The sequence below is a fragment of the Drosophila hydei genome, unplaced genomic scaffold, assembly GCF_003285905.1.
Source record: "Drosophila hydei strain 15085-1641.00,03,60 unplaced genomic scaffold, DhydRS2 tig00000250-arrow-arrow-pilon, whole genome shotgun sequence".
NCBI lineage: Eukaryota > Metazoa > Arthropoda > Insecta > Diptera > Drosophilidae > Drosophila > Drosophila hydei.
This window is the reverse complement of record NW_022045696.1, coordinates 538,008-552,430: the sequence shown is the minus strand read 5'-3', so window position 1 is coordinate 552,430 and position 14,423 is coordinate 538,008. Positions and strand designations below refer to the sequence as shown.

The window sequence follows — 14,423 nt, the reverse complement described above, 5'->3', positions numbered from 1 at the left end:
TTGGATGTTTGTTTTATTGTCATTGTGCTTTGGAGCAGCGGTTAAGTTACTAAAGACGCAAATTGAAATTTTGAGTTGAGTTTCGTTTACGATTTCTATTAGCTGTATGCAAAAATGTAAATATATTAATATTCATACGTATATACATTTATTCGGATACTCATGCAAATGTTGAGCTACTTAATCTGTACCCACAAAACACAAAAAAAAAAAATGAAAAATTGGGCAAACACATATTTACTCCCTATAAACCTGATGCGGTGCTATAAACCATATTTAACAAGAAAAAAAACCAAATCGCTTGAAAACAATTCGATAAAACTGTGTATAAATAAATTGGGCTTAAGCGATCGATGCTACTTACTGATAAAACGAAATAAAAAAATCAATTTTTTTCAATAGTCGATGCTTTTTGATGTTTATCAAATATATTGTGACCATTAGAAGTCTGTCTTCATTGTAACAAAGAAAATTCATTAGTTTCTAAATAAAATACATTTCAACGTAAAATATATTAACCAAATTAGTTTCATATTTGACTTTCGAAATCGGAACATCAATGCTCGAGTTAAGTTATCGAATAACACTGTAAAAAAATACTGGGCTGTTAATTGTTAAAATAACGGGGTTTCAAAGAATTGTAGTTCTGGTGTTTGCTTGGTCTTATGAATAAATGCGCGCCAAACTTTGAGTTGATTAACAGACACCACTAAAAGAACTGTTAATTAACATTAGAATCATGTTTTAGCGTAACCTAATGAGTTTTTAACAGTGGTGCACAGCTGTTAATTTCGTATCTTGGAAAGTGGACACTACTCCACATCGATAAGAAATTCATCGAGAGGTGGCATCAATGTTATCCGAATTTTCTTAATTGTACCGTGTGTGTTTCAATGGAAAATTCTACAGAATAATATAAATCTTAGATAAAGCGGAGTTAAAAACTGTTGGCTGTTTTATTTTTCGATTTATTTTCGACCAACGATTCATCGAGCAATCCAATATCTTATAAATGCAAATTTATCGATAATAACTATGCCAAGCCTGAGTTGAATTCAAAAGTGACGCTAAGATCAACAAAACATTTGGATCGATGGATTCAGCTAAAAGCAATTCCGTGCTTATTGCGGTGCGGGAGGCGCCGTTTCGAAAGACAATCAGTGACGGCATTAAACGCAATGAAAAAAGCATAATTCAGTTTTCGGAGGAATGCTCAAAGGTAAACATGACCTCAAAACCTAACTGCACCAGCCACCCATATTCAATTTAAATTTAATATAACTCTCTTAGGCATTGATTGTCGATGGCAACGTATTCAGTTTTGATCACAGCTTCGATTCGACAGTCACACAGTCGAAGCTCTATGATACGCTTATTCATCCGCTGGTCTTGAAGGTATTGGCCGGCTATGATTGCACAGCATTGGCCTACGGCCAGACAGGAACTGGCAAAAGCTATTCCATGGGCATGAGTGCCGAGGTGAGTGCGCCATATCTAGATGCACTTAGCAATTCGAACTGATTGAGCCCCTGTTTACCAACGCAGCAATTGCCCGAGGAGCATATCGGTATTGTGCCACGATGCTTGGAGGAGATATTGAAGCGTATCTCTATTGATGAGCAAAAGGAGAACAATGGCATTCCGAAGCTTGTTTTTGCCTCCTATATAGAAATATACAATGAAAAAGCCTACGATCTGCTTGCGCTGGACACCGAGAAGCCAGTGGCATCGCGTGGACAGCGACGCTTCACGGGCGGCACCTGTCTGCCTCTGAGGAATCAGCAAGATCTGAAGCAGATACTCCTACTAGGTACAAAGAATCGCCATGTGCGTTCCACCAACATGAACAAGAGCAGCTCCCGCTCCCATGCCATCATCACCATTCACGTTGAGCTGGGCTGCCGCCATTCGCGACTCAACATCATTGACTTGGCTGGCTCCGAGGGTGTGCGCCGCACTGGCAACGAGGGCATTGCTCGCGCTGAGGGTGTCTACATAAATATGGGACTCTTGAGCATCAATAAGGTGATGCTGTCCATGTCGGCTGGGCACACATTGATACCCTACCGGGATTCCATTCTAACAACTGTGCTGCAAGGTATGCACCTAGGATCTATATAGACTCCAAAGTCTGTGAGTAGCACTTTTTGTTGCTCATGATTTACAGAAGTATTTTTTAATTGGACAACGTCGTTTCTTTTTCAGATTCCTTCAATTCGCGCTCCTATCTAACACTGCTAGCCTGCGTTAGTCCACATGCTTCCGATCTGTCGGAGACCATCTCCACGCTCCGCTTTGCCAAGAGCGCCAAACAGGTGAAGCTGACCCCGCAGGTCTCCCAGCAATTGCAGCAGATCGAGCTGAATTTGGTGAGTAATGCAACAACTATATATAATTATAATCTACACAGTCCAATATGACGCCGCGCATTCGTTGCTTGTAGAGCAGCTCGTTGCCGTCGCCTAAGAATCCAACGTTGCGTAAGTTGGTTGTGGCGCCGCCTTCTACCAATTCGCTTATGGCCTGCAGATCGGGCGCGTCCTCGCTGCGAATGGTCACAATGGGCAACACCATCATGGCCAGCAGCAATCCCACGGCTCCCTTCTCGTGCAGCTGTTGCCTGAACGCAGCCAATGGGAACACGACTTCCGGCAGCTCGCCCAGTCTTTCAAGCCAGAGTCAAGATTGAAGCTAAAGTATAGAACAACTGAAGTTTGAGCAGCTCAGCTTACCTAATTAACTGTTGTCGCAACTCTTCGTAGTACAGCTCGAGCATTGGCTGGAAGTGCTGCCGTCGAAAGGCTCGCGTGGTGCAGCTGAACAGGAAGTAGGCCAAGTCGGTGACGGGGGAGGCATAGCGCATCAGCTGCCAATCAATGAGACGGACCTCTGAGGGCTGCTCGCTGCCCGGCGAGCATCTGTAGAGGAAATTGTTGTTCCAGCTGTCGCCGTGGCAGACCACAGCAAACGGTTCACAGTTCGAAGCGCTGAGCAGCGACGAGAGCAACTCGAAGTAACTGCCCCGCCCAAAATACGCCTGCAGGCGCTGCACGTAGCTGCCATCTGACTGCGGGCACAGGGCGTCCAGTGCGCTGTGCTTCAGCTGCTCAAAGTATGCGGCCAGGCCCAGATCAGAGCGCCGCTGCTCAAATATGTCCAGCATTTGCTGAAACGGCGCAAGCTGCTGCGGCTGTTTCTGCTTCATAGCCAAGGAAACTGCGTGCAGCTTGGCATAGGCGCCCATGACGAGGGCAACGTGAGCCAGCGTCAGGTCTGCGAAGCGATCGTGCATCTGGTAGCCAGTGCGACACAGATCCTCTAGCACAATGCACTCGTTGGGCTCGTCCAGCCGTGTGGCCAAGCAGCGTGCGTAGTGGCGAAACTGATCTGGCTCCGCCAACTTTCGCTCTGCCTGAAAGCTGCTGGCGAGCGGCAAAAACATTTCGTAGGCCAGAGCCTCGCGCTTGAAGCAGGGTCGGGCAAAGAATTGCTTGCGTCGCACGGCATTCTGTGGCGGCAGCTTCAAAACTAGACTGCGCTCCGGTGACACGTGTATGCGCCAGACAATGCCCAGGTAGTTATTGCCCTTGGCGCAGGCCAACTCGAGCGTGTAGTCGCTGCGGCCAAGCACTTTCTGAAGCGTCTGACGCACGCTGGCATTGGGCAGATCCTCCTGTTGCTCCATTGCCCAGCTACTGAGGGCAGCTCGAAGCCATTGATTGCTTTTATAGCCATGCACGCATATATTAACCGCAACCGCAAACGCAAACGTAAACTTGAGCTGCACTCACTTTGCATATCAAATGTCAATTTTATTACTTGCAGCGCTCAACCAAAAAGAGTTCCATCAGTGGCATGCCCCAGTGCCAAGGGCGTTTGCTGCCCAGCTCAATAGTCATCAAACGGCACACGAATACCAACTCCAAAGCAGCCGTCGTAACTAGCTTCTGCACACCCATCAAGAAGACTAAGCCGGCCTTATTCTTGCAGCGTTATCACTCCGACATAGGCTTAACACCCAAGGCCAAGGATCGGTAACGAGAAGCATTTGTTTACTCAAAATAGGAGCTGATTTACTGATATCTCCTCTCTTTGACAGTGCGCGAGCATTGCTGGACCCCAAGCCAATTATCGATCCAGACGAGCGGCCGCAGCGAAATGGATTATTGCCCGCGCTGGGCGAGAGCGACTGCAGTCTGGAGAAAGTGCAGCCGCATCTGGCCGTGCCAACTATTTCGGACTATATGGAGCTTAAGCTGAAGTATGAGGCACTGCAGCGCAATCTAATGGAGCAAGAGGCGCCCGACCAGCCCGACAAACACGATGTAGCCGCTGAGCGGCAACAGTTGTCCCTGCTCAGCTACTGTGAGTTCACGTCCGATCTTACCTCCATAGCCGAGGAGCACGATAAAGTTCCTGCGCCGCGCTGTCAGCTATTTACCAGCAGTCCTGATAGCTGCAGAGGTCCGAATCACAGTTCAATGCATATCCGCAACGTATCTCCAGTGCCAGCCTCAGCCTCTCCGATTGTGGAGACCAATGCAGTTGTACCAACTGTGGCTTGCCGTCGATCGATGCGTTTACTTAGTCGCCAGATGTGCATTGAAGAAATCAAAACGTTTCCGGATCAGAGGAAGCTACGACGCAGCACGCGAATTAGCAATCAGACGCAAGTCAAGTCCATTCTGAAATCCGAATTGACATCCAAAGTTCTTGGCAAGTCTGAGACGGGCGTTGCCCTCGAGCGTTTCTCGGCCAGTTGCAGCAAAGGCAGCCAGGATACACGCCTGCGCAAGCACCGGTCCACGCTATTATCGATGCTGAACAGTGCTACCGTTAAGGACTTGCAGGCATTGCCCCACATCGGACCCAAGACAGCGTTAGCCTTGGTCATGCAACGGTAAAGTATAATAAATACTTTTGTCAATTAAGTCTAAATAGATATATTCTTGAATGTCCTGCAGCTCGGTGCTGGGTCGCTTCAAAAGCTGGAAGCAAGTGCAAAAGCTGCCCATTTGGACTGAGAGCAGTTGGACTCGCTTCGCCAAGGCCGTTTGTATAGAGATTGCCAAATAGCCGAAACTTAAGCTGTGCATAGCGCCTAGAACTGTATTCGCATAATGCATTTTTATTACTTATTTATACATAAGTTCCCCAAGCAATATTAACATAGAATAAGAGTAACGACAATCCACATCTTCAACTCAAAATAGCTCAACTTAAATTGTATTTAGTTAGCAACAAATTGTGCTCAGCTTAACATTTAATGAGAACTTTTTTTTGAAGACTTTTCTTTTCTACGATTTTTTGTGCTGTCATTTTTTATTGATAAACCTAAGAACTGATAAATTGCTAATATAAACGTAGTTTAAGTATTTAAAAATTAAAAAGAAAACATTTGACAGACATGGCAAATTGCAGACATTCTTCCAGTTAATATTTAAGTTGGTCAATGATGACGATTTTATGGAATTTATTTTACTAGTTTAGCAAATGCTGAGTTAACTCAGCGTGGGAAGGTCGACTGAAGGTCTGACGGGCTCTAGCTTGGCATGATTAGAGAATTCTATAACTGAGTGCAAATATATGCAAAGAGCCGTTATATTTCTGTTCGCTTTATGTTTCATATTCGTGCGCAATTTGGATCCACTTGAACCATGCCTGTGTTCGTGTTTGCCTGCCTGCATTAGTGTTGCCTCTTGTCCGTTATCAGCTGAAGAAACTTCAGCTTACCTGTATTGTCTTGTTTAATTTGTGTTTGGTTATTGGTAAACAAGATAACGAGCCGCGCAGCAATACACAAACGTTTTAAAATAATAACAAATATTACTTATGTACGCACATACATACACGCATAGGTATGTATGCATACATTGAGGCATTTGCGATTGCAAATCGCTTAAAAAATGATAACGCATAAATTTAAGAACTGGGTAAAGCAGACGAAATAGCATTGCCAACGGCTGTTTGCCTTAAGTGCAAAGTCTTATCGTAGATAGTTAAGGATCGTGCACAAAGGCAAAGAAGCAGTTCACGCTGGCCAAGCGAGCTCGACTAGAAGATACCCTACAGTTGCTCTTATTTGATAATGGCTTATGAAGTAAACCTCAGCTGAGTTGTTAACTATATTCAACACTTTTCCAAATATATATCAAATTAGATCTTGGACAGAATAAATTTAAACAGATTTAGAGCAACGGAAAGGCTAAGCAATAGCTTTTATCTAGTTCTCTAAAATATTTCATATTTTATGTACAGTTGTGTTCATAAAAATAGTAGTGCGACACAGTTTTTTGAAAGCAATTTGAAACGAATGTTAATTTTAAACATATTTTTTTTAAAATAATTTAGATGCTTTTTTTTGTGACAAGCTTCAGGGTTTAAAAATAAAGTAAACTAAATGAAATGGCTCATAAAAATAGTGATTTAAAAAAAAACTATTCTACATTTGTCTAAAAGTCTAACACTTTATTATTTTTTTTTTTATAAATTTTAATTAAAAATTTATTATTTGTTTATGACGGCTTGGCACTCGATGACGCACCGATCGAGTACCACAGCTGTCTTATGTGAGCAAGCAATGGCTTGTCATTCTGCTGAGACGCACGGAATTTCCCAACTGGCAACAAGCGATTTCAGTGCAGACATGAGAAACTAATACACATTATAGGGTATAAGTACTATCAACCTTGTTGACACATTTTACTCACTCCAGAGTACATACACGCACATATACATACATGTACATACTTAATTAAGCTGTTCGATTTAGTTAGTCAAAAATATGTTAGAATGACTTTCAGATTTTGACCTTTGCTTAGGTTTGTATAGCTGGAGGGCTGGGAACACTTATGGCTTGATCTGTAGAGCAGCTCATCAGGCGACTGAGCCTCAGATATATACATATATGTAGCGGATATGTGAGATTGGATTTTCTAGTATTCAGATTCAAGAGTGAGGAATTAGAAATCAAATCACGCTACAAAACGCTGCCCAGCGCTGTGAAATTTAAGTGCGCTATCTGATAATGGAACAATAAAAATATATAATAATTAGTTGTGATGTCACCAAGTCTAATCAACATACGATCGTGGCTTTTGTTTATGAACAAATATAATTGGGAATTATTTAAATTTAACTAATGTTGAAGTCGACAAATAAAGGTAAATATGGTAACAAAAACAAGATATTCAAAAAATTATACTAAAATTTAATTGAAATCTTTATTTTTTATAATATTTATTATTAATATAGTAGTAATTATATTTGCAATCAGTTTTCTTAAACAACAAAACTTTACTGTTCAGCTCAAATATTATGGAATTTATTTCATTATGCTTACATACATACAGATGTACATGTATGTGCATATGACGACATTTCTATGGGCCACACCTTTTTCTGCAGTCTATGAATGACTGTCAATCATGCTGGCCATCAATCGGCGTAGGGTGCACACCACTGTATATTAACTGCGCCGCAAAATCAAACCAAGTAAATGAAAAAAAAAGCTTCAACAGCGGCAACCGCTACACCAACAACAAAATGAATACAAGACTATAACAGCAACAACAATTATTAAAACAGAAACAGCGACAACAGCAGCGAACACAACAAAATGCCAAACGAAAACAAACAAGTAAAAGTGGTGTAGGTTATAATATATGACTAGCAAAGATACCCTGCAAACACACTGAAGCTGGGTAGACGGGCTGATAAAATAAATAAGAGGGTTATCTTTTTCTATATATTATATGCCATGTAATTATATATAAATAGTGTAAGCACCAATATTTTTTGTTTTAGACAATTTACGTATTATTATAGTTATATATACCCGCTTTACGCCGCTATAGTACACAGGGCATAGAAAGCAGGCAAAGTAAGCAACAACGACCGGCTTCTCTTCTTTTTCATGCTTTACAGCTACACACACACACGCATGCCCGACTGCGCCACGCATGTGTTCGTTCATTCAATAGCTCCACTGCTGCCTCTCTCAATACATGCACAACCACGCACACATAGGAATAGTTCGAATGCGGCCGATGGCAGCGCAGGCGCAGCCCGCAAACGGACAGCGGCTTCGTGAATGCAGCGACGTTGGCGTTGGCGCTGACTTCTTTACTACTGCCAATGCGCTGCGACGCGTTTAAAATGTCGCATTCGCCGACGCTTTGAGCTCAGTCTAAAAACAGCAGTTAGAGCGATTGACCAGTCAGCTGCTGGCCCTGCTGCGCACACACTAGTCAGTCAGTCGTCGTTGTTCTTGTGCCTCGATCCGGATTAAGTTGTTTTGATTATTCGTATTTGAAATTGAAATTGAAATTGAAATTGAAATTGTTATCGACCTTCTTCGCGTTTTCGTGTTCCGCTAGCAGAAAAACAATTAAAGCAAAAATCAAATTATAGAATCATAGAGCGAACAGCAACAAGCACACCATGACGCCGGTAAAGTTTTATTTCGATTTTCTTAATCAGGCCAGCCGATCGCTTTACATATTATTGGAGGCATCCAAGATTCCATTCGAGGCGATACCCATATCAATGGTCAAAGGTAAGTTGAGTACGTGCCCAAAAGCTCGTGCAGTGGCCCAAAGGTTGTTTCCACACACACACACACCCGTGCAGTTAAATAGCTACATATATATGTATGCATCTGCATATGTATATATATATGTATATGTATGTGCACTTAAGTCTATTTCTATCTCTTTTTTTGAGTGTTTCCAAAATTTTCCACTTGCTTAAAATTCAGCTAATCAAGTTATCGAAGGGGAAAGTGCAATACGTGTAGAAATAAATATGCATGTTAATGCATAACTGATAGATAGGCCTCTAAAATTTATTAACAGCAGAAGACATTTATATAAATATATATTTTTTCAGATGTTATTAGAAATATAATTGGAAATGAGCTTTGCAATACTCGAAAATATTTCATATAAATTGTGTTTTTCTTAAACGTTTGAACGTGACATTTCAACGATTTATTTATATTTTTATACCCATCAAAGTACAGTTACGGCAAACAATTAGATTTGCCTTTAAATGTTAGACATTCCCTTGGTCATCTATACAATTTGGTAAACATGATATATTGAAGAGATTTTCATTTCGATTAGTCGAAAGAAAAACAAATGAATTTCTTACGATATTCCAGTCTCTATAGATTGTTCCTGATGACATAGTTATCCGATGTTGATAAGCGGTTCAACACAGAATGACAAGTCTATAATATACCTGATATCGATAAAGTATATAGTGCCGACTAACATTTGTATACAGATATGGCCCTAATGAGGTCGAAGATGTCTTAGACGCCGTATCACTATATGCCATGTTTCGTATCTATATGGTCTAATCGCAATTGCAATTAAACAAAAAAATAATAATAATAATAAAAAAGAAGATATTAGTTCAAATACATTCGTGGCTCGTATAAAGCTTATATAAATAGATATGCATCAATTATTAGACTTTAATTTGAAACTAATTAACTTTTTGCGCAGTCCACACACACACACACACATATATATATATATATATCTAATATCTGTGTGAGCATTGTCGATCCATGGATCTAAAACACACTTTTCACACGCAGCTGCAAGGTTTGCTTTTGTGGTTGCTGTATGAAAATAGAATCAGCAATATTAAAAAAAAATATTTAAATAAACAACAAAAAACAAGTTTGAGCCGCGCAAAGCGAAGCTGCCACCGGCCAGGCGATACCCTGTAATTGTAATACCCAGTGCCAATTGGACAGAAACTTCTTGCTGCGGCGCCTGCTGCCTTCGCTCCGCCTGCTCTTCCTGCCCATGACGTGCAAAGCCCCCTCGGCCCAGCACGTACAGGGTATGCAGGGCAAAGAGCGAAGAAAATTAAATGTATTTGTTTATTAGCGGGCGCGTGCGTCGGTGTTGTTAACACTATTTAACAAAATTGCTTGATGAACACGCGCTAAATAGCTGCCAAGAGCTTTGACTGAGTTTAGATTTGATGCGGGGTAATCTCTATTGACCGTGGCACTTTCTCGTACAGCTGCTCCAGAATGACTGAGTGTTAAAGCTTATCGGTCAGACTTGCAACTAAATTCTTTACTAACGACAGGCCACGCCCACTATTGCCGCTATAAATAGTAATAAAAACAGATAGAGTTTAAATTTTGATTAGAGAACTGATTTCGATTCGGTTACTGTTGTGTTTACACTGAAAGAAAAAACTACTTGATTCCTTGTCTGAAGAGAAATTGTTGAGCAATTATGTTGCGCAGTGTTTGCTGTTTGCGTCTTGCCAAAAGACAAGCCAAACATAGCAGAAGCAGCAGCTAAAGCTTTTGACTTGGTCAAGGTTGAACGCTGTTAACTTGTTAAGCAAAATATTAGACATATATATGTATATATATGCCTATATAAGCTATCTCAGATTTCCCGATCTGTAGATACGCATCCGCATCTATTGAATGCAAATTGTGGATTAGCTCATTGGCTTCCGCAGCTGCCGCTGCGCTGAGCAAGTGCAGCAAAACTTGAACCCGGCTGGACTTTGGACGCGACGACTTTTTGCTCAATAGTGTAGCAGTGCGAGCGATATCTAGTATTTGGCCACTGGCCCCTGGCCACTGGCCCCGAGCCAGTGCATTGAGCCCAGCCGAGCTGCAGTCGTCGTCTACAGAGAAGACTGCCTTGAACAGATTAATGCTTTGTTAGCGTGCACAAGACACAGGTCGACGCATTCTCGTCCAGTTTGACTGACTGTTCAAGCCGAGCTGAAAACATGAAACTTGCGAACGCCTCTCAAGCTGAAACGTTCTCTCTGCCAGTGCAGCTTTAACTAACTTGCGACTTAGTATCCAGACCTAGACATACATCCATAGAATACACTTAAGCATACGACTGTACTTGCGATGATACTCCGAGCAGCTGCCTCTGCCACCAAACAGCACTGCTGTGCCCTCATCCGTCCTATGGGCAGTACCTTTGCCTCTACCTGGCAAATAAATTATGTCGGCGCTGAGCTAAAATTAAGCAAAATCAACTACGCTTACTGTTAGAACATATTTCTTATATCCTGAACTGAAGTTGGGAGTTCAGTGTATAAAGTAGGCGTGTAGACCCTAGCTAGGCAGCTGAGTTAATCTAGTCCGTCCGTCCGTCGGTAACTCGTAAGCCACAAAAGCTAAAGCTCTGAAATTTGAAATCGATAGCTCAGCAGATGTCTTAATCGATAAGTATCGATAATATGGAAAATGTATTTAAAGCGTACATTGTTAATTGATTTGATTGATAAAAGTAGCATTTAATGATTGAAAGCGCAGGGTATTTGCTAGTCGAGCAGTCGTTTGCTTTTATTTATTACAAATTTTTGTCGATATTCAGTGCAGTTCTCTAAAATAGTCGAAATCAAATTAACTCGGTTTTTTTGTAATTCTCTTCTTCGCACTCCACTCTAAGCTAAAAGTGTACATTTTTTTAATTTTCAGCGGAAAAAGTTGAGTTTCGTTTGGCTTAAGTTTTGTTTCGCGCTGCACTACTATTTTTATGAACACAAGCCTTTTGAGTTCCTATAATCACGCCTCTTCCCTTCCCTTCCCTTACAAGGTGAGCACTTGACGGGCGAGTTTCGGGACAAAGTCAATCGGTTCCGCAAGCTGCCCGCGATCACCGATCACGGCTATCAGCTGTCCGAGAGCGTGGCCATCTTCCGTCATCTGGCGCGCGAGAAGCTCGTGCCGGAGCACTGGTATCCGCATCGTCAGCTGGGCCGCAGTCGCGTCGACGAGTATCTCGCCTGGCAGCAGTCGAACATGGATGTGGCATGCACCGATTACTTCCAGCAGAAATGGCTGGTGCCCTACCTGCAGAAGACCCGACCCTCCGACCATGCGGTAAGCCTTGCAACTTTTCAGCATAGACTATAGATATGTAGCATATATATGTAGGATATCTGATGCTAATTAGCAGCAGATTTATTTAGTTTATTTAAATATACTCGATAAGTCCACAAATCGATTATTATCGATCAGTATATACTGAAAGTCAAGTCGGGAGTGCCTGACTAGAAAATACCCTGAGTGCGACTACAAGGCGAGGTATTAAAAATTCGATAAAGACAAAATTTCAGACTCAAATCCATATGGGATATGCCCTGCCTACTTATGCCCTTTTAGATTCAGTTTCGCAAAAACAGCACGTCGGGAGTGCCTGACTAGAAAATACCCTGAGTGCGACTACAAGGCGAGGTATAAAAAATTCGATAAAGACAAAATTTGTATATTCAGAAGAGATAAAGTCTTTTAGTCTCTAATATATTTTTTAAATTTTTATTGATAGTAAGAAAGTAAATAGAGTCATTGAATAAGCTTGATAATTTACGATAAACTCAGAGCCATATGGGGTATGCCCTGCCTACTTATGCCCTTTAGATACACTCTCGCAATTTATGCCCCAATTTGCCAATTCCAATGGGTACAAAGAATCTTCGCTTAAAATACTTTGACTCTTTAAGATTTAAGATCCCATATACTATATACTCATATGCGTGTTTACTTACCACACCGAAATTGTAGTTTCTGAAGGCAGGGGAAAAGCACGAATCAATATGGAAATATTTATTATATTATAAACATTTAATTGACACAGGTGAATTCAGCCAGCAAGAAGCTGGAGCACACGCTGAATGACTTCGAGGAGCTGTTCCTCAACTCACGCAAATTCATGCTTGGCGACAACATTTCGTACGCGGACTTGAGTGCCATCTGTGAAATAGATCAGCCGAGTAAGCAAATATTTGGACAAGTTTCGACTAGCCAAAGCAGCCAGAGATAATAATAATGGTTATGTTCGCAGAGTGCATTGGCTACAACACCTTCAAGAATCGCACCAAGCTGGCCCGCTGGTACGAGGCAGTGCGCGAGGAGCTGGGCCCCTACTACAGTGACGTCCACAAGGAGTTCGAGGCCAAGTTGAAGCTGACCAAGGCGCAGCAGCAGCAGGGCGAGAAGCAGGCGCGGGCCGTCGAGCAATGATCGGTCCGGATCAGATCAGCTTTTGTTTATATATTTCTCTATATACGTGTATATATACCCTGTACACAATCGAACAAAGGTATACGCCTTTGCGTCTGTCTGTCTGTATGCGTGTCTGCTTATTGAACTTTTTTAAATGTCAAATATCTGAGATCAATTTTAGAAAAACCCTTTTCAAATCGAAAAGTGCATTAACTATTCCATAAATTTGAATGGAATCTACCTAATGTGTACAGGGGCTAAAAAACAAATATATTCGGTCTCCGAAGGTAACTGTTTATTTTTTTGTTTTTTTTTTAATCGTTTATAGCTGTTACTTATTAAACTATGTGTATATATTTAGAAAACTATGTTAAAATATTATATCGAAAGAAAAAAAAACTGAGTTTTAAGTTAATTTGATCTGCGTTATAGAAGCACTCTGAAATATTGTTAAAAATCGATGTATTCTACCGTTCTCTATGTGCATATATAAAAACTTTGACCTCACAGGTGGTTCCACACCTGTTTCCGCATCTATTCCACTGTGATGAGGGTATTCGGCAGTCGATCAGATCCGACTGTAAAGTTCTCACTTGTTGAAATTTACGACATTAATAAATTGGTTTTGTTTTTATTTTTGTTTCTTTGTTTGTTTTATGTTTATACTAAAATACCTTGAAAGTTATTGTATTTAATGATCTGCATCTAAAAATAATATATTTACTAAAATTGAAGTTTAAAGAAAATTTGCATTTAAGCCTGGTTGATTTTTGTTCTTTCTTAAGTATAGATCTATGCAAACATACTGTTTTTACTCTGTGAAAGCGAGTATATTGGTTTGTTATTGTTATTGTTTTTTGTTTTCTTTTTGTTGTGTTTATTTTGTGCAAGGCTCTTTCGTATGGCCGACTGTCCGTATTAGCGCTACATAGTATATGCTTCCAACTTTTACTTATATGTACATCTGCTCTTGTCAGAGAAAGCGTTAACAATTCGTTTGTATTTTTTCCTTTTTAAATAATAAATATATATGTATATGTATGTGTGTATGGTAAGCTAGAGTTGGCAATTACATCTAAACTGAACGCACGCATACATAAATACATATGTTCCACAGTTTTGGAGCTGCACATGCTTGTGCTTGTGCTATCTCGTTCTCTCTGCATCTGTATTTATGCATATGTTCCACAGTTTTGTAACTGCACACAAAGTGTATGAGTATGACCTGTGCTATCTCCCTCTCACTGCATATGTATTTGTGCATATAAGCTTCACAGTAGTGTAGCTGCACACAAAGCGTTGTGCTATCTCGCTCTCACTGCATATGTAGTTGTGCACATATGTTCCACAGTTTTATAAGAACACACGAAAAGTGTTCAATGCAAGTTGCCAGAGCAGATCTTAGGCTCTC

General features: G+C 41.1%; 2 protein-coding genes across 2 annotated transcripts; both read left to right on the top strand.

The window, feature by feature from the left end:
- The first annotated feature begins 585 nt into the window (after positions 1–585).
- LOC111603374 (kinesin-like protein Nod) lies at positions 586–5,271 on the top strand. The gene is made up of 10 exons (XM_030223694.1): positions 586–1,219; positions 1,291–1,479; positions 1,546–2,098; positions 2,206–2,416; positions 2,530–2,678; positions 2,763–2,827; positions 3,080–3,256; positions 3,826–4,034; positions 4,100–4,900; positions 4,965–5,271. Exons 1-10 carry the CDS (start codon positions 1,094–1,096, stop codon positions 5,074–5,076), a joined length of 2,592 nt encoding a protein of 863 aa, XP_030079554.1. The 5' UTR covers positions 586–1,093; the 3' UTR covers positions 5,077–5,271.
- A 3,135-nt stretch (positions 5,272–8,406) lies between these two features.
- LOC111603371 (glutathione S-transferase theta-3) lies at positions 8,407–13,640 on the top strand. Its single transcript, XM_023320923.2, has 4 exons — positions 8,407–8,557; positions 11,604–11,890; positions 12,645–12,780; positions 12,852–13,640. Exons 1-4 carry the CDS (start codon positions 8,443–8,445, stop codon positions 13,028–13,030), a joined length of 717 nt encoding a protein of 238 aa, XP_023176691.2. The 5' UTR covers positions 8,407–8,442; the 3' UTR covers positions 13,031–13,640.
- The last annotated feature ends 783 nt before the right edge of the window (positions 13,641–14,423 follow it).